Here is a 16,377-nt window from a genome sequence, read left to right on the forward strand (position 1 = left end):
AGAAGCTCGGCATTAAAACAAGAACATTTACACATCTGGATCACTTCTGAGCCTCCTGAGTCCTGTCACACCACAGCTAGCGTGAAAAAGGTGCAAGAAAAGGGGATTTTTACTCCTCTATTTGTAGATGTTGCACCGATTCATTAAGGTTTTTCATGTGAGAAAAGCACCACAAGGGTGTAACAACAGAGACCCAAGGGAATTTCATTCACAAATGCATAAAACTGAGTTTAATATAAGATGTGGTGGATGCTAAAGTGTTAGTTGTGTCTTAAACCTAATCCATTTATCCACATGAGCTTGTAATGATCTGTTTGCAGCACTATGCTCTTTCTTTCTAATAAACAATTATTTGTGCATACATTTTGAGGTACTGTTTTTCGTGCTGCTCTAATCTCTGCATCCCATTCTTCCAACCTGGGTTACAGCACGTCTCTGCTGCGTGAGGCTGAAACAACAGGTGGGCGCAGCGCCAGAGCAGCACAAAGACGGACGCCTCGCTGTGTGCGGACTTTATTATGAGGTATATAAAAACAGATGACTTTTAAAATAAAGAACCAGCTGTTTGGGGTTCGAGGACAATCCTCTTGGATCAGGACTAAAACAAAGACTCACCTGTGGTTGCACTGTGAGAGTCAGGAGAAACACCAGAGCCCGCTGCAGGTGGAGGTGTCCCCGGTGCCGCTTGGACCTCATGTTTGGATCCATGCCTCTGGGCTCCATGGGAGTTCTCTTGTGCGCTCTTGTATCCATCGGGGATTTTGGGGGCCAGGCTGTGCGCTCCTATGGTGGTGACACCCTTCCTCCTTTTCCTCCTCCTTTCCTCCTCTTCTTCTCCTCCTCGCCGGACTCAAACGGTCAAACTCCCGCAAAGCAACTTCCTCATCGCTTCGACATCAGCGAAGTCCCCAGATACCCCTCCTAACAAACCCACCCACACAGGCGCGCACCTGATCCCCCTCCTCTCTCCCTCCCTCTCTCGCTGCAGTGTCCGGGCAAGATTTATCCAAGAAGGATGCATGCACACAAACCCACGCACTTCATATGTAAACACGCTCCCTTTGCACTTTGTTCCTGCCACCACCTGCGTTAAGAGGATTTCAGGGTCCAATCTGCCGGCTCACTTGACTTGAGCTCTCATCCCAATTAGATGACACATTCTCTCTTCATCTACCGTCTTGTCTTCAAGCTTGAGCCACATTCAGAAAATAAACCAAAATTAAAAAGTGCACGCGCGTAAAGGTTCCGCAAAGCGAGAAAAGTTGCGTCTCTTCGGGGGAACGGTTTGCGCTTCTGGAGTCTTCTCATCCACACCGGCTCGTTGGATACGTGAACCCGATCCCGGAGCCTGGCGGCGACAGAGTCAGTGTGGGAAACAATGAGAGGGAGAGAGAGGAGCGTGGAGGGTGTGTCCTGAGGCAGGGAGTATCCGTCTCTCAGCTCCTCTCTGGTTCCCAGCGGAGCTCACCAGCGCGCGCTTCTTCAGCAATCTACAGCCAACCCAACTCTTTATGTCACATTCACATGGGTTCGCACCACAGATCTCCAATCTAGGTTTCCACACCTTTTGTCGCAGCATGGTTTCTGTCCTCCAGTTTCACTTCAACGCTCCGAATGGGCCAATTAACCGCCTCCACGACACGGCTCCGTCCGGGAGGCCTCAGAAAAGGTTTCTTCCAAACTGAAATATTGCATAGTTAACCTCCTCTTTACTTCTACAGACGAAAGTGGTCACACAAATAAGTCTGAAACTAAAGAAAAAGTTGATACCCGCAGGGTTGGGGTTTGCGCACGAGCTGCACGCAGGTGGCGCAACTCCACCTGCAGGCTGGTTTCTAATGAAAAGTAATCGTTATAGATCAGATGAGTGATGAAACTTGTTCCGACAGCTGCAGCTACATCCTGCTGTTCGCATGCAGCTGCCTAACGAAGCCGCCGGATCCCGATAACTGGCTGAGCGCATAAATATAAAAGAGACTCGCAGAGTGTGAAGGCATCTTTTGAATATTGGCACCCGTCACATAGCATATTTTCCACATCTGACCTCCAGTGCGCGTTATGCTGGATCCGAAACCTCCACACAATGCCCCCCTTTTTATCGGAGGACATCTAATGAGATCCCCCACCCCTCCTCTCTCTCCTTCATCCCCCCCGACAACCAGTGGTGTTTCCGCGGCTTGGCGCTCAGTGATGACCCCGGAGCGGAACAGGGGCCTCTTGAGGAGGAGAGCTGTGATTTGCATATGGAGCAGTTACATTCGAGCATGAGTTGAACATTTAGAGGATCCAGTAAACGCAGCTCTGGTTTATCCAGGTGTAACTCACCTGATGGAGAAATCTGAAGAACTTTGCGGCTCGGAGTTTAGACATCTGGCACCCTCTGGTGGTCACTGTTGTCCTTTTGATGGAAAGGCTTTAACAAGAAACCTAACCTGCTTTGGGTCTTATTCATAATATCATGTAAATTAATTTAACTTATTAATTCAACAAAATCAGTCTAGAAAACATTTTCCACATTTTCTATTTCTTATTCAACTCAATCCAGTCTAATTTCAAATCACAAGAGTTGTCTAAGACAATTTACAAAGTAAACATTTCAACTGAACCTATCAGTGGACTGAGTTCAGTTTATTATTCCAGTTAGTTAAAAGTTATAGAAACCCTGCATCGAGTCATTGACTGTGACCCTATGGGACAGTGGCAGTAGCAGCAATACCATGACCCACTGGAGATTTGAGAAGACAGAGCATGTGCAAGCGCATGTACACACACACACACACACACACACACACACACACAAACACACACAACTTTTTGAATGATTTGTTTTTGTTTTATCTGAGTTTTGCATTGCTCGGTATTTTTATTTTATGTTTGGATTCTCATTCTGTTGCTAAAAATTGACCTTTGACTTTTATTTCAGTAAATGGGTCAAAAATGACCCATGTGCTAAAGATGAAAATAAACACATGGGACACATTTACTGAAAAACACATGTTCTTCTAATGCCTCCCATTAATAAACAAAATATTATTGTGTTTCCTGACCATTGATCTGATTTACAAGAGGTACATTTTACCACTTGAGGGGTTAGGGTTAGGTTTGAGGAAAATAAAAAGGTCCAGAGGCCAAAAGACCAACATTAGGGATGAAGAGGTCTAACAAGAGAGAAAAATTATGGAAAATAAATCTTTTTAATGTATTTGACAGTTTCAGATGGGTCACAGTTGATTTTAAGGGATTGAAAGGTCGGTCTACCTTTGATAAGTGAAACAAAAATTTTATAAAATGTGCTGATAGTTCTTTTTATAAATATAAAGATGAATTTTCATGTTACTAATTTATTGGAAGAAATTCTGATTCAGTTTTATCTTGTCAGACTAATTCCATCTATTCTTGTCCACTTCTCTGGGGCTGGATTGGGGGGGGGGGGGGGGGGCAGCCTGAGCAGGGAAGCAGACTTTCCTCTCCCCAGCCACAGCCACTTGGGCCAGCTCCTCCGGGGGAATCAAAGGCATCCCTGGCCAGCAGAGAGACATGGGCTGTGTCTCAATTCAGGGTCTGCATCCTTCGAAGGACCCAGCCCACCCGGCCGACGTGGGCTGGGTCCTCCGTCGGCCGGGTAGACCGGATGTTAACGGCTGTGAATTTGGACAGGCCTAGCCTTCATGAACTCCCTCGGCCAACGTTCCGTCGCTTAGCAACCGTGGAACCGCTGGGCAGAAGGGAGAAGGAACTTTAAACGATGGAGCTCGACGTTTTATTTAGCTTTTTAACCCCCAGAAACCCAAATTTAGAAAACAACTGCAAAATCTTTTTTTAACCTTTCACATGTTGTTCTAGGAGGCCAGATAAACGGGCCTATTTACACATTTTAACAGCCAATAGTGTTGCAGAACTGAACAATAGGACCTATTAGCAATGTAAATGTGGTTTTAAAAAGAAAAAAAATGGGGAAGGTTTATTTTTGTAGACTTAAATCTGATGTTGTAATATTACAACCGTGGGTCTCTGGGGGTTAATCATTTCCTTGACTGTTGGAGAGCTAATTCAGAGAAAATACTTTAGACTAGCTGAGCATGAGCAAAGATGTGATAATAGTTTTTAATACTTTCTAAGGGTCTTAATTTGACCAAAACCGATTTATCACCTTTTAAGACTTTTCAAGACCCAGCGGATACCATCTAGTAAACAATTCTCATTTGTAAACAAAAATAAAATTCAAGAGTTTAATGCAGAACTGATTTTATTTAGATATTTCTTTTATATGTACATGTTTAATCTTTATTAACCATTTTTTTCAAGCAAAGTAAAAAGCTGTCAAAGTTCTTCCTTCTCTCCTGTGTCCTCTGCTGCTCTGCCTCCCTCTGCAGCCTCATGTCCTCCCTGATCAGCTCCAGAAGCTGGTCATCGCTGGCACCTTCCCCTGGATGCCCATTTTCTCCAGAATAGTCTTAACAAACATGTAGAAAAAAAACAGATAGAGAAAAGAGGACAACGGGTTATTCCTTTCATGTTTTCGCAGAAAAAAAAATAAACTCAAACGAGTTTTTAAAATATGAGATGTTATTGTACCTCCATGCCACAGCCGCCGAATACTTTGCTCCGGTGATCATGTGGTCCATCTCCGCCCTAAGCTTAATAAATTCCCTGGTTGTTCCTAAAATACAAACTTCTATTAAAATCAAGGGGAAAACGTAGCGGGAGAAGTACGACACCGAGCGGCCGAACATACGAGCCGAGACCGCAATACAAGCACTTTTACTGTTACATTTCTAACTAAAATAACGTTCATGTATCACAAAAAGTCCTTAACCTAACAGTTTTCAAGTTTATACTTACATTTATATGCGCAATCCTCTCCGACAGCTCCCGCTTCACTGTCCGCCATTGTTTTTAAGTTTTTCTGCCGGCTGGCCCGCAAGGCATCTTGGGAAATGCTACCTATTGAAGGATACACCCGACCCATCCTTCATTCAGGCGAAAAGAAGGCCGCATTCGTCGACCGCATTTGAAGGAGTCTTCGAATTGGGACAGGCCTAGTCGCGGCGCTGTGACGTAACCGGCCGACGTAGGATGCAGACCCTGAATTGAGACACAGCCATGGTCCCTCTAGCGTGTCCTGGGTCTTCCTTTAGGTCTCCTCCTGGTTGGATGTGCCCAGACAACCTCACCAGGGAGGCATCCTGACCAGATGCCCAACCCTCTTCAACTGGCTCCTCTTGGTGTGGAGGAGCAGCAAGTCTACTCTGAGCCCCTCCCAGATGACCGAGCTTCTCACCCTATCTCTAAGGGAGAGCCCAGCCACCCTGGGAAGAGAACTCATTTTGGCCGCTTATATCCACAATCTAATTCTTTCGGTCACTACATAAAGCTCATGACTGTAGGTGAGGGTTGGGGCGTAGATCGACCAGCTCAGCTCTCTCTTCACCACAACAGACCAGTACAACTCCCACATCACTGCAGATGCAGCATCAATCCACCAGTCAAGCTAGTGCTCCATCTTTCCCTCACTCATGAACAGACCCCCGAGATACTCCTCCACTTGGGACAGGACCTCGTCCCTGAACTGGAGGAGACATTCTACCCTTTTTAAATAGGAGGACCACCACCCTGGTCTGCCAATCCAGTGGAACTGCCTCCGATGTCCACGTGATATTGCAGAGCCACATCAACCAACACATTCCTACAGCATCCAGGGCATTAACCCTCCCACTGTCCTAATGGGTGTGACCTCGTGAGGAAAGTTGACCATTGAGCAGGGTTGATGGTTTATCCCTTGGGTCTACGTGGCACAGGGGTAAGGAGTGAGCACCACCTCAGTCCTGCCACATGGACCTCAATGGATAAACCATCAATCCTGCTCAATGGTCAACTTTCCTCACGGGGCCACACATAAAGAAAGTGGGAAGGTTAAGGAACTTGTCAGACTAATTCTTAACTTTATTTCTCATATTTTCCAGTACGGAGAAGAAACCCTGTCTTTATAAGGACTTCACTAAAGCTATAAACAAACCCTGTTATATTTAACATCTATTTCTGATAGTCTGATTGTTTCTCTTTCTCACACGCCTTATCGGTTCTATAAATACATCATGGCTGATTTCTAACACTTGACAGTCACAGCTTCCAATCAAACAAATACATTTCCTTTTATTCTCTTAAAAGATCATCATTCTTGTAAAAGGGCAGTCATGATTGCAAGATCCCCCCCACACCACCCCCCCCCACCCCCCACCCTGGTGGCTAAGGTCAGAGCTTTCTCAAGGCAAAATAAGGGAGTGTGGAAAGGCTTGGGAAAGTGCAGAAGAATGTGAATTTTTGTGTACATTGCTGAGCTGACCTGCAGACAATTACCAAGGGCACAGTTTAAGTCCACAACAGGGAGGCCCTGTGTGTGCCAGCCGGGCGGAGCTGACGGTGCCCGTCCACATCAAACCTCTGAGCCTCAATTCACACGTTTCAGCGCCTGAAGCTCATGAATCCAACCTTTCAGATTTTTAGACTGGCAATAACTCTGCAAGGCTGAGAGGGGATACCTGTGGAATTAATTTTATTTCCCTTATCTGTAAATAGTAACACAATAAATATGAAAAATATCAGTTCTGGAAAATGATCACATATCTGTATTTTAAAATGTTTTTCAGAGCTTTCCTTTTCTGTACGTTATTCTGTTGCCAGCAAATAGTAAATATGGCTACAGGTGCATTTCTTGTATATTTCTAATTAATCTTTGATTAAAATGCAAAATGCTGCTGCTCGACTTTTCTGGTACAGGGAGGAGTGAGCACATCACTCCTGTTTTATCTTCACTGCACTGGCTGCCTGTCCATTTTAGGGTTCATTTTAAACTTTTTATTTGTTTTTAAGTCTTTAAACGGTCTTGCCCCGCCCTACCTCTCTGAGCTATTGCACATTCACTCCTCCTCTCGGTCGCTCAGGTCATCTGACCAGTTGCTCCTGGACGTTCCAAGGACACAGCGTAAGCTGAGGGGATAGGGCCTTCGCTGATGCTGCTCCCAGAACTCTTTGCCGGCACATCTTAGAAAGGCCTCCTCACTGGAAACTTTTAAATCATCTTTAAAGACCCACCTTTTTAGCTTGGCTTTCAACACGTTTTGGATTTCTATTTGATTTGTGTTTTATTTTAGTGTGCTTTTAACCTTACACTGTATTCTATTTTATGCTTTTATGTTTTTATGTTCAGCACTTTGGTCAGCGAGGGCTGTTTTTAAAGTGCTTTATAAACAAAGTTGGCTTGGCTTGATTAAGCAAATGCAACTCTAAACTCAATTCCTTTCTTTGACATTTCAGACAGGAAATGTTGAGTTATCCTTTATGCTCAAACCTGTTCACACACACACACACACACACACACACACACACACACACACACACACACACACACACACACACACACACACACACACACACACACACACACACACACACACACACACACACACACACACACACACACACACACACACACACACACACACACACACACAGCGAAAGAAAGAACAGTCTAGTGTTTTACCAATTCAAATTTTAATCAAGATAAAAAAAAAAGAATAGCTCCAGGTACAATGTCTGGTGGACCAGACACTGGGTGCAATGCTTTAACAGTTTATAATAAAAAATTTAAACTATGAAACAGAAAAACAGAGAAGTGGACACCAAGTTGCGCAAGCATTACAGATTAAAGCCAAACCATTGCACAAAGTTAGAGCTCCCAGTTTTTCACTCCAACTTTCTTAACAGCAACTTGACTCAGATACTTACATGTACGGACATGTATGCAAATTAAATCAGGACCTGGTGGAAGATGCGTTATTTCTTGGCAAAAGAAATCTTCATGGCGTTCGTCTGAGTGATCTTAAAGCCCTGCAGAGCATCTCGTGCCGCGCCAGCCTGCACCTCGTTTTCAAACTCCACAAAGGCGATGTCGTGACGACCAGGAACAAGACGCACCTCTTTGAAGCCGGGAAACCTTTAACGCACAGAGCAGCTCAGTTACAATTACAGAAAAAACAGTTTGAGAGAATTAAATTCTCAGATTATTTGCAATGTTAGCATCACAAAACAGTCAAAGTTGATCCATTTTTACGCATCTGTTTAAATGTATGACTAGAAAATGAGTACTGACTGGTTGAAGAGCATGGACAGCATGAGTTCGTTCGTCTCCTCTGGCAGGTTGGTGAGAAAGAGAATGTGGTTGGGTGGATTTTCTGAAACCTGTGGGAAGAGAGTAAGGATTAAACTACCAGGACAGGAAACAAAACGTTCTGTGAGGAAAAAGAACACAAGCTACCTGCTGAGGCATCTGTCCTGGCATCATCTGACCAGGAGCAATCCCACCAGGAGGAATCTGGCCTGGAGCCATCCCAGGAGGAGGCATCATTCCAGGAGGGGGCATGTAAGGTGGCTGGCCTGGAATGTGCATCATGCGAGGAGCCTGGTTCATTGGTGGCATTCCCTAAAGAATGACAAACGTTTAGTTTCTATTCATGTTAATTGAGCTTTTAACTCTTAATGCATCTAAAACCTGCCGTTACTTCACTAACAAATATCTAGATTGTTTAACCATGATTGTAAAAAACACCTAGTGCACTCACTGGGATTGCAGAAGGTACCCCAGCAATCGCTGCAGCATTTTTTTTACTTCCTGTAGATTCAGGTTTGGGCTTCTTCTTTTCTTTTTTACGGTCACGCTCCACAAAAGTCCCCTTCATCTTAGCTATAATATCCGAATCCATTTTAGAGTACTGGATTCGCTGCAAGAAAGTATATATTTGAGTCACACGTGTACTTCCATCAGAAATGTCTAAATTGTGCATTATTAAACATGTTTAATAGACGTACCATAGGTTTATCATAGAAAGGAAAACCCTGCATGGACCTTAATGCATTAGAAGCGCTGTTAATCTCTTTAAAGATAACGAACGCCTGACCCTTCATCTTCAGGTTTCGTGCGACCAAAATGTCCAAAATTTGCCCAAACTGAGAGAAGATGGCATAAAGGGACTTCTTCAGCTCTGAGGGAGACACACAAACAACAAATAATCAATAACAATAATAAAGGAGACTTTGCATTAATTGTGCGTGAAATAAACAAAGAAAAGGAAAGAAAATGATGCGAAACTCACCATCTTTCTTTATCTTCTCGTTTAGGTTGTTGATGTAGATCGTGTGATTGGGGCGCACCTCTGCTGGAGTGGTCATGTTTAAGGCTAGGAGAATAAATAAAATAGCTAAAAATAAAATAAAGACTCAAACATGTGCTTATTTTCACGCAGTTTCAAGTCCAATTTCATTCAAAAATCCAGCATCTAAACGCAATGGTAACAAACATGGCGGAAGGCAACAACAGCGTGTTAGCTAAAAGCTAACTAACAGCATTTAGCGTCATTAATCTGCCTAAATACTTCTACTAGTTCCAACGTTACCTCAAATCGTTTAAGCTTGTCAAAAATATTTTAAATCAACAGTTAAAATGCACTTAACCATGTAAAACGCGTTAGATGTTGACGTAGTACCAACCTGAAATTGAATGAAAGCTCCGAGACTTTTTTCCCCAGAAAACAAGAGGAAGAAATTCTTCTTCTTTGTCTTATTTGTTGGTTACCAAACCGTTCTGGTGAATTACCGCCACCACACGGTGTAAATCAAAATAGCGAAACTCAAAACACCATTTAACTTACAATGGCTAAAACTAAAATGGTTTTTCTTCTTATTTACGCTGCTCTGGGTGGCTGCATGTTGGAGTAGCTCTGTTAACTATATGTAAGTTTAGCCTTTTCTTGGACATTTTTTCTTCTAGTTTCTCAAGAAAAACGGTATTTTTTTGGACACTTTACTTTTCTGTTTCTGGTGCTGTGAAGCTTGGAGGACTTTTGCTGCTATTGTTTAGGTTTTTTCACTTTTTGAGCATTTGTTATGATGCGTAACCATGGCAACAAGCTGGTTTACAATCGGGAGCAGCTGTTTAACATTGAAAAGGCTGAAATAATACCTCAACTGACGCGACAAATCCCAAATTAACTAAAACGCAAGAAGCGTGGGTGCAGAGCGGGAGCAAAACGGAGACAGAGAAAGAGGAAATTCAAACCATCTCTCCCATCGATCATAATGGGCAATGTGAGATCACTGGCCAACAAGATGGAGGAACTCCAAGCCCTTTCAAGGACTCAGTCAGAGTTTCGGCACTTTCTGAACCACTGGAGGAGATAATGCAAAGAAGGATTCTCCAGAGAATCAAGAAAATTATGGACAACCGTGAGCATTCTCTTCACAAGACTGTCCGACAACGGAAGAGTGTCTTCAGTCAGAGGCTTCTTCAGTTTCGCTGCAACACTACTGGAGATCCTTCCTGCCAACAGCCATTGTAATATACAATAACTCTTTGATGACTTGATTATTATTATTATTCTGAGATACTACAGCAATCAGTTTCCCCCTGGGATTAATAAAGTATTTTTGAATTGAATTGAACAGTAAATCAGAAATACTGGAAAAACATGACGTCAAAAAAAGGCAGAGTAGACAACCTAAGAAGAATAACAGTAACTTTACAATAAGGTACGTAAAATTATGCTTCGTAACTAGGGAACGACTTAGGGAGTAATGAGTAATGAAGCAGGGAAGAATAGGTAGTTAACCAATACATACTGGTGAAAACCCAACAGTTTTATTCAGGGACTAATCTTTGAACGCATTAAGGAACAAATCCCAAATGAATGTAGTGCCTGTGGACTTTTTTTTTTTGTAAACTTCATGAACAATGCAGATAATTTGCAACATCACAGTGATTTAACATCACTGTTTCATCTTGACTTCACACGTCTGTCACTTTTTTGTCCATTGTCGGCATCCGTCCATCGCAAGATGATGGAAAGTGAAGCCTTCTCCCAACTTAGAAGGTACTAATCTGTACCTACTAGGTACTTAACCATTACCTACTGCTTTTGTCTAGCTTAAAGTGAAGCCTTCTCCCAAGTACCTACTGAGGAACAAATATGTTCCCTAGTAAAGCACAAAAACATACCTATTAGTCTCTGAATAAGACTGGGTGTTTACCAGTAAGTATTGGTTAACTACGTATTAGACCATGAAAAAAGACTGATGAGCGTTTTCACCAGTAACTACTGGTTAACTACCTATTCTTCCCTCCTTCATTACTCATTACTCACTGGTTACGAAGCACAATTTTGCGTACGTCATTGTAAAGTGTTACCAGAATAACAAGTATATGTACTGCTTTGTTTTTACTCAGGAGGGCGCTGTTGCTTCCTGGTCCATGTCCGATCACTCGACTCCGGTGTTGTGCCATAAATCGACTCGCTGCCAAAAAATGATCAGCCACCGCGGGATCGCGCACGGTTAGGGTAATTGCATTTCTAGACAAAATTCCCCAGGATTTTGCCCTAAAACTCAGCATATCTAGCAATATGGACATTCAGAAAGCAGAGATAACCTCTTCCAGTACTTAAACAGATGTTTATCGCGGATATTAGTTTTTCCAGTTCGGAAGTTGTTTTAAGTGTTGCTATTTGTCTTAAACGTTCACATTGAGGATATATTAATCCTTTTTGCAATATTTGCGATTGAAAGATGGTTTGAGCGATTCAATCACTTTTTGGCAAGTAAAATGCCATTTTAGTTGTCTACAATTAAATCATCAATAAAGAATTTAAAGATATTTTGAAGCATTTCTTATAGGTAAACAGGAGGGTGTAGTCTCTATTTGGCAAGTGACAATCTTAATTTTATGTGCTGAAGTGCTTTTATCTTGTTACTTTTAAATAGAGCAAAGTAATGTATAGATAGTAACCTACACAGTGTCATTAAAGCCAATAAGCTTGATCAGTTTAAATACTATTTTTCAAGTAAAAATGTGCCCCAAACTAGTTAACTGTGGCTCCATGTCAAGTGGACTAAAGAAAGGAAGGGGAAAAAACCAAATCGCTGGAGAATTGTTTATTTACATTTATACGACGTTTACATTCAATACAGGGCGCCATTTTACACTGTTTATTTATTTTTTAGTATCAAGGCTGTAACATAAAGAAAGCCAGTTCTTACCACAAACCATCTTTCAATCGCAAATATTGCAAAAAGGATTAATATATCCTCATTGTGAACTTTTAAGTTAAATAGCAACACTTAAAACAACTTCCGAACTGGAAAAACTAATATCCGCGATACACATCTGTTTAAGTACTGGAAGAGGTTATCTCTGCTTTCTGAATGTCCATATTGCTAGATATGCTGAGTTTTAGGGCAAAATGCCGGGGAATTTCGTCTAGAAATGCAATTACCCTAACCGTGCGCGATCCCGCGGTGGCTGATCATTTTTTGGCAGCGAGTCGATTTATGGCACAACACCGGCTTGCGTGTTCTGATTTACACTTCCTTACCGGTTGGTGGCGGTAATGAAGCTAATTGCAGTTTCATTAAAAAAGGAAGAAGATGAATTTGCTGAGTTTACATCTACATGAAATGGAACGGAGTTAATAATAATGACGATAAACGAAGTTTACCGCATGCTTTGTATCATGTTTTGTATTTTTTGAGAGTTGCTTTTTATGCTGACGTCAGCGTAGTTGATTTTTATACATTATTTTTAATTTCAACATCTTTATCGACAAAAACCAATCCGAATGAGACTTAATTTGCCAACTTACATTTATGTCTCTAATGTTGCATTCATATTAATTTCTGTTCTGACACGCTGGTAAAAGCTCATGAGAGCAGGTAAGTGTGGGGCTGAGTATTTTATGACTATGAACTGCAAAAATACAGAAAACCGTATCAAAACCACTTTGTCTCAGGGTGAAGGAGTTCTGAGAAGATGCCTCTGGAGTGTCCGTTAGCACTACCTCCTCCTCCACCACCACCTGTTCCTGGTCCGCCTCCACCTCCACCTGCTCTTGCAGCTCCACCCTCTTTAACAGCAAAGAAGAAATTGTACCAGACTATAGCCAGCAGCAAGAGTCCTCTAGAGGGGGACCACACTGAGGCCTGTCTACTAGTCCGCCAGAGAGAGAGTCGGTGAGATCCAAACATACGTCATTTTTGTGTTTGGAATAAAAATGGACTAAATGCAAGGAGAAATTCTGCATCTGAATGCACATCATTTGCAGTAAATTTCATGCTTGTTATCTGATCAAACATTTGTATCAGATGCTATATTTTTAACCACAGTCATTAGAAATAAGCGTGCAGTTGTTTATTTTATCAAATATTTTATTCTTGTTTACACCTTAGCTAGATGAAAAATCAGGACATGATCTGCTGCTCTTCAGATTAGTGATTTATGTTTAATAGGTTCCAGCTCATCTTAGCCAGAAGGATTTCTGCTCACCGTCAAATAGTTATCTTAAAATTATTTGATATATTTTTTAATAGATTCAGGAAGGACCTGCAGTGGATACTGGTGAACACATATGTGCCTTCTCTCATCCAAGATGGTCCACAGTAAGTCAAGTTTAATATTTGTTAATTAAGACTTAATAATTTAAACTAGAAATCATAAAAGATTTCTTTTTCAGATGTGGTTTAGTGGCCTTGTGGATGGCAACTCACCTCCTGCAGCTGCAGCAGGCCATCAGCATGGAGACCGTGGTTCAGACAGCAATGAGACGGGGGTACACAGCTCAGGGAGAAATGTTTTCAGGTAACATGGCTCTTCGATTATTTTCCCCCTACTTACAGACAAAAAAAAAACCTTAACTATAATACAAAAACTACGGCACAAAAATATGATTCTTTTCAGTGAATAATCATTTCCTGGTTTTTTTTAACTCAAGCCCTTTAAAGAGCAAGTCACCCTCAAATCAACTTTTTTCTGATAAATTAAATAAATGTGTGTCTAATCATGCTGCAGACACGTGTAGTCAATAGTTTAGCACTTTAGTGCATTTTAGTTAAAATTTTAATTTTCTGCCTAAAACTGTCAGTGTTGTTCCGTTGTCAGGTAAAAACTCTGCACTGCATTTAAATTTAAATCTGCCATCACTATTGGCTAAGAGGTACCCTAGAACGTTAGCTGGTACCATATGATGTCACAGTGTCATTGTGAGCCTGTGTGTGTGTGTATTTGTTAGCGGCTCCGCCCTCTCGGCCACAGCATTTGTTGCATTTTTCAAACAAGAAGTGGGAGCGGAGTAAAGCCTGGTTTATGCTTCTCCGTCAGCTCCGCAAGGGACAGACACGCACGGACTGACGGAAGCATTTTGCTCTTTTACTTCTCCGTCTCCTGGAGAGTGTTGCAAAGCAATTGCCCTGCAGGACAACAGAGGGCGTAGCGCTGTTCTGTGGTATCCTGTCATGTATCGGTCCAAGATAGTGTGTTTATATTGTGTTTTTTGTGTATATAAGAGACTTTTAACACGGACATATTTGTCTCTCATTCTCCCACCTCTTCATGCGCTCCCCACCTCTAAACCCACGTTTCCTGTCATTTCCGTCCACAAATAAAACGCTTGCTGCACATCTTTTCACTCCTCCATTCACGGGAGAATTAAACGTTCATATTTTTAAGAGTTTTTTCACGAGGTATTCTTCAAGCTTCTCCGTGTCTGCCGCTAGTTATCCTCGGCTCTCTTTGCAATGGCGCCGCTGTAAACAGCGGCGTCCTGACCAATCACAAGCTTGCGTAATCCGTCTCGTTCGACGGATGTTTAAAAAAGTGGGCTCGACTCCGTACGTACTTGCGTGCCCTACGCAAGGACGGATAATGGCGTTGCGTGTCTCCGCACTGACGCAGACGGAGACGCATAAATCAGGCTTAATACTCTGGTAGGGGGTGACTTGTTCTTTAAAGAGTTAACTTTTGTTCCTGTTGGTTGTTTATTTTTTCAGCCTCCAACTTGGCCCTGCTAGCAGAAGAGGTTTGTGGCTGTAAGGCTGAACTGCTGTCCGGAGGTCTGAGTGGTTGTAACGGCGCCGCCATCTTTAAGCACCTGTGGGCGGGGCAACCTGTTCTCATCCCGTATCCAAACACAACCTACTCACGAGGGCAGAACTGACGAATGTTTTATCTCATGTCTGTATGGTGTCTGTTGGAAGTTTCTTGACTGAGCTCAGATATGATAACGACTTAAACCACGAGCCGTGCCAACGAAGCGGGCATAGAGCGCACTGGGCTGTTGCTTCCGGTGAGACCAGATGGGCCATGATCTGTTTTTAAAGGAGCTTATATGACAGCAAGACTATTTTGTTTGTAACACCACTGATAAGGATCTAAACAACCTTTACTCCTGAAATAATTCTCATTCTATTTGTTGAATGCAGGTGTACTTATGGGTTTGGACCAGGGGAGCGTGAACACAGAGCACACCCACACCGATCCCACTCTGCCCTGGCTCCACCTGGCCGCAGAAACCCCCGATCCTTGTCCCATCGACAGCACAACCGTCAAAGAGGTTTACATCCTAGCCAAACAGGGTAAAAGTCTGCGCTATCGCCTGTGGAGTCTGGACAGCATCGCTCAGAGCAACCAGCAGCTGAAGGCGTTGGACCCTCAGAGAGTTGACGATGGGACCCATTACGTGGTTCCTGAAGGAGGGTTAGAAGCTGGACTGGCAGGGCAGGCGGTTCTTCTCCACAGGAATACTCTAAACCAGCAATAAGTAACAGGATCAACACCGGTCAACAAAGTGCTTTATGAATTTTTATGATTCTCCAGAGATTTTCCAGTTGCTCTGGCAAAAAAGTAAAAGAACCCACTCTGAGAATGTCTTCATCTTTATTTTATTGCATTTCACAAATAAAGAAGTGACCCAACAACTTCAACTGGTTTGTTTGGCAGCTGTAAAATCATTTTGTCTATAAAATAGAAGAAATGGTTCATATCCAGTTTGCTTTAAAACCAGCACCCGGTGTGAAAACCTGACGGTTTGCCTCGTTACAAATATGAGGAGAATTTGTGGGCAAACTAAATACGCTGTAAACATTCACACTAAAGAGATGAAAATGTTAAAATCCTGCTTTTAAACACCGTGCACCGTCCAACAGAGCTGCCTGACACTGCTGAACATCTGGAAGACCAGGTTTTTTTTGTCTTTTGTTTTTTTTAGGGAGTGTGGGATTTTGTTACAAAGACTAAAATCCGACCCACAATTATGCAGTTTATCTAAAATGTGACTTATGACATTTTCTTGCATTTAGCTACAAATCATTTAAACATCAAGATTATTTGGTTTTAAAATCATGCAAAACTTAAGTCTTAACAGACAATACATTTTAATAAAATGCTTAATCGCATTTTGATGACTTGTGCCTGTTTTACTGTAAAAACTCAAACGTGATCGATGGGAACTGAAAAGCAAACACTTGACACACAGAGGCACTGCTCATTTTGTTCTATGGCTT

The 16,377-nt window shown here is 42.4% G+C and overlaps 3 protein-coding genes across 3 annotated transcripts in view; 1 reads left to right on the forward strand and 2 right to left on the reverse strand.

The window, feature by feature from the left end:
• Positions 1-985, reverse strand: part of LOC107380264 (protein jagged-1b) — a 55,118-nt gene extending 54,133 nt beyond the window's left edge. The window contains exon 1 of the mRNA XM_015951424.3: positions 616-985. Within this exon, the coding sequence (XP_015806910.1) occupies positions 616-753 (138 nt within the window). The 5' untranslated portion in view covers positions 754-985. The remainder of the gene's footprint in view (positions 1-615) is intronic.
• A 6,547-nt stretch (positions 986-7,532) lies between these two features.
• snrpa (small nuclear ribonucleoprotein polypeptide A) lies at positions 7,533-9,670 on the reverse strand. Its single transcript, XM_015951423.3, has 7 exons — positions 9,544-9,670; positions 9,150-9,233; positions 8,866-9,038; positions 8,619-8,777; positions 8,315-8,479; positions 8,150-8,238; positions 7,533-7,993 (listed from the first exon to the last, which is right to left on the reverse strand). The coding sequence occupies exons 2-7, from the start codon at positions 9,223-9,225 to the stop codon at positions 7,834-7,836; spliced, it is 822 nt and encodes a 273-aa protein (XP_015806909.1). The 5' UTR covers positions 9,226-9,233; positions 9,544-9,670; the 3' UTR covers positions 7,533-7,833.
• Positions 9,671-12,617: 2,947 nt separating this feature from the next.
• Positions 12,618-15,798, forward strand: actmap (actin maturation protease). Its single transcript, XM_015951422.3, has 7 exons — positions 12,618-12,756; positions 12,834-13,053; positions 13,411-13,479; positions 13,554-13,678; positions 14,866-14,995; positions 15,091-15,161; positions 15,298-15,798. Exons 2-7 carry the CDS (start codon positions 12,854-12,856, stop codon positions 15,633-15,635), a joined length of 933 nt encoding a protein of 310 aa, XP_015806908.1. The 5' UTR covers positions 12,618-12,756; positions 12,834-12,853; the 3' UTR covers positions 15,636-15,798.
• The last annotated feature ends 579 nt before the right edge of the window (positions 15,799-16,377 follow it).

Source organism: Nothobranchius furzeri, chromosome 13 (assembly GCF_043380555.1).
Source record: "Nothobranchius furzeri strain GRZ-AD chromosome 13, NfurGRZ-RIMD1, whole genome shotgun sequence".
Classification (NCBI taxonomy): domain Eukaryota; kingdom Metazoa; phylum Chordata; class Actinopteri; order Cyprinodontiformes; family Nothobranchiidae; genus Nothobranchius; species Nothobranchius furzeri.

Coding starts and splice junctions, on each gene's coding strand:
- snrpa (XM_015951423.3), bottom strand. CDS start 9,225: ATGACCACTCCAGCAGAGGTGCGCCCCAATCACACGATCTACATCAAC. Junction 9,039..9,149: donor CGAGAAGATAAAGAAAGATG/GTGAGTTTCGCA, acceptor TGTCTCCCTCAG/AGCTGAAGAAGTCCCTTTAT. Junction 8,239..8,314: donor CAGGACAGATGCCTCAGCAG/GTAGCTTGTGTT, acceptor CTCTTCCCACAG/GTTTCAGAAAATCCACCCAA.
- actmap (XM_015951422.3), top strand. CDS start 12,854: ATGCCTCTGGAGTGTCCGTTAGCACTACCTCCTCCTCCACCACCACCT. Junction 13,054..13,410: donor GTCCGCCAGAGAGAGAGTCG/GTGAGATCCAAA, acceptor ATTTTTTAATAG/ATTCAGGAAGGACCTGCAGT. Junction 14,996..15,090: donor GGGCAACCTGTTCTCATCCC/GTATCCAAACAC, acceptor GACTGAGCTCAG/ATATGATAACGACTTAAACC.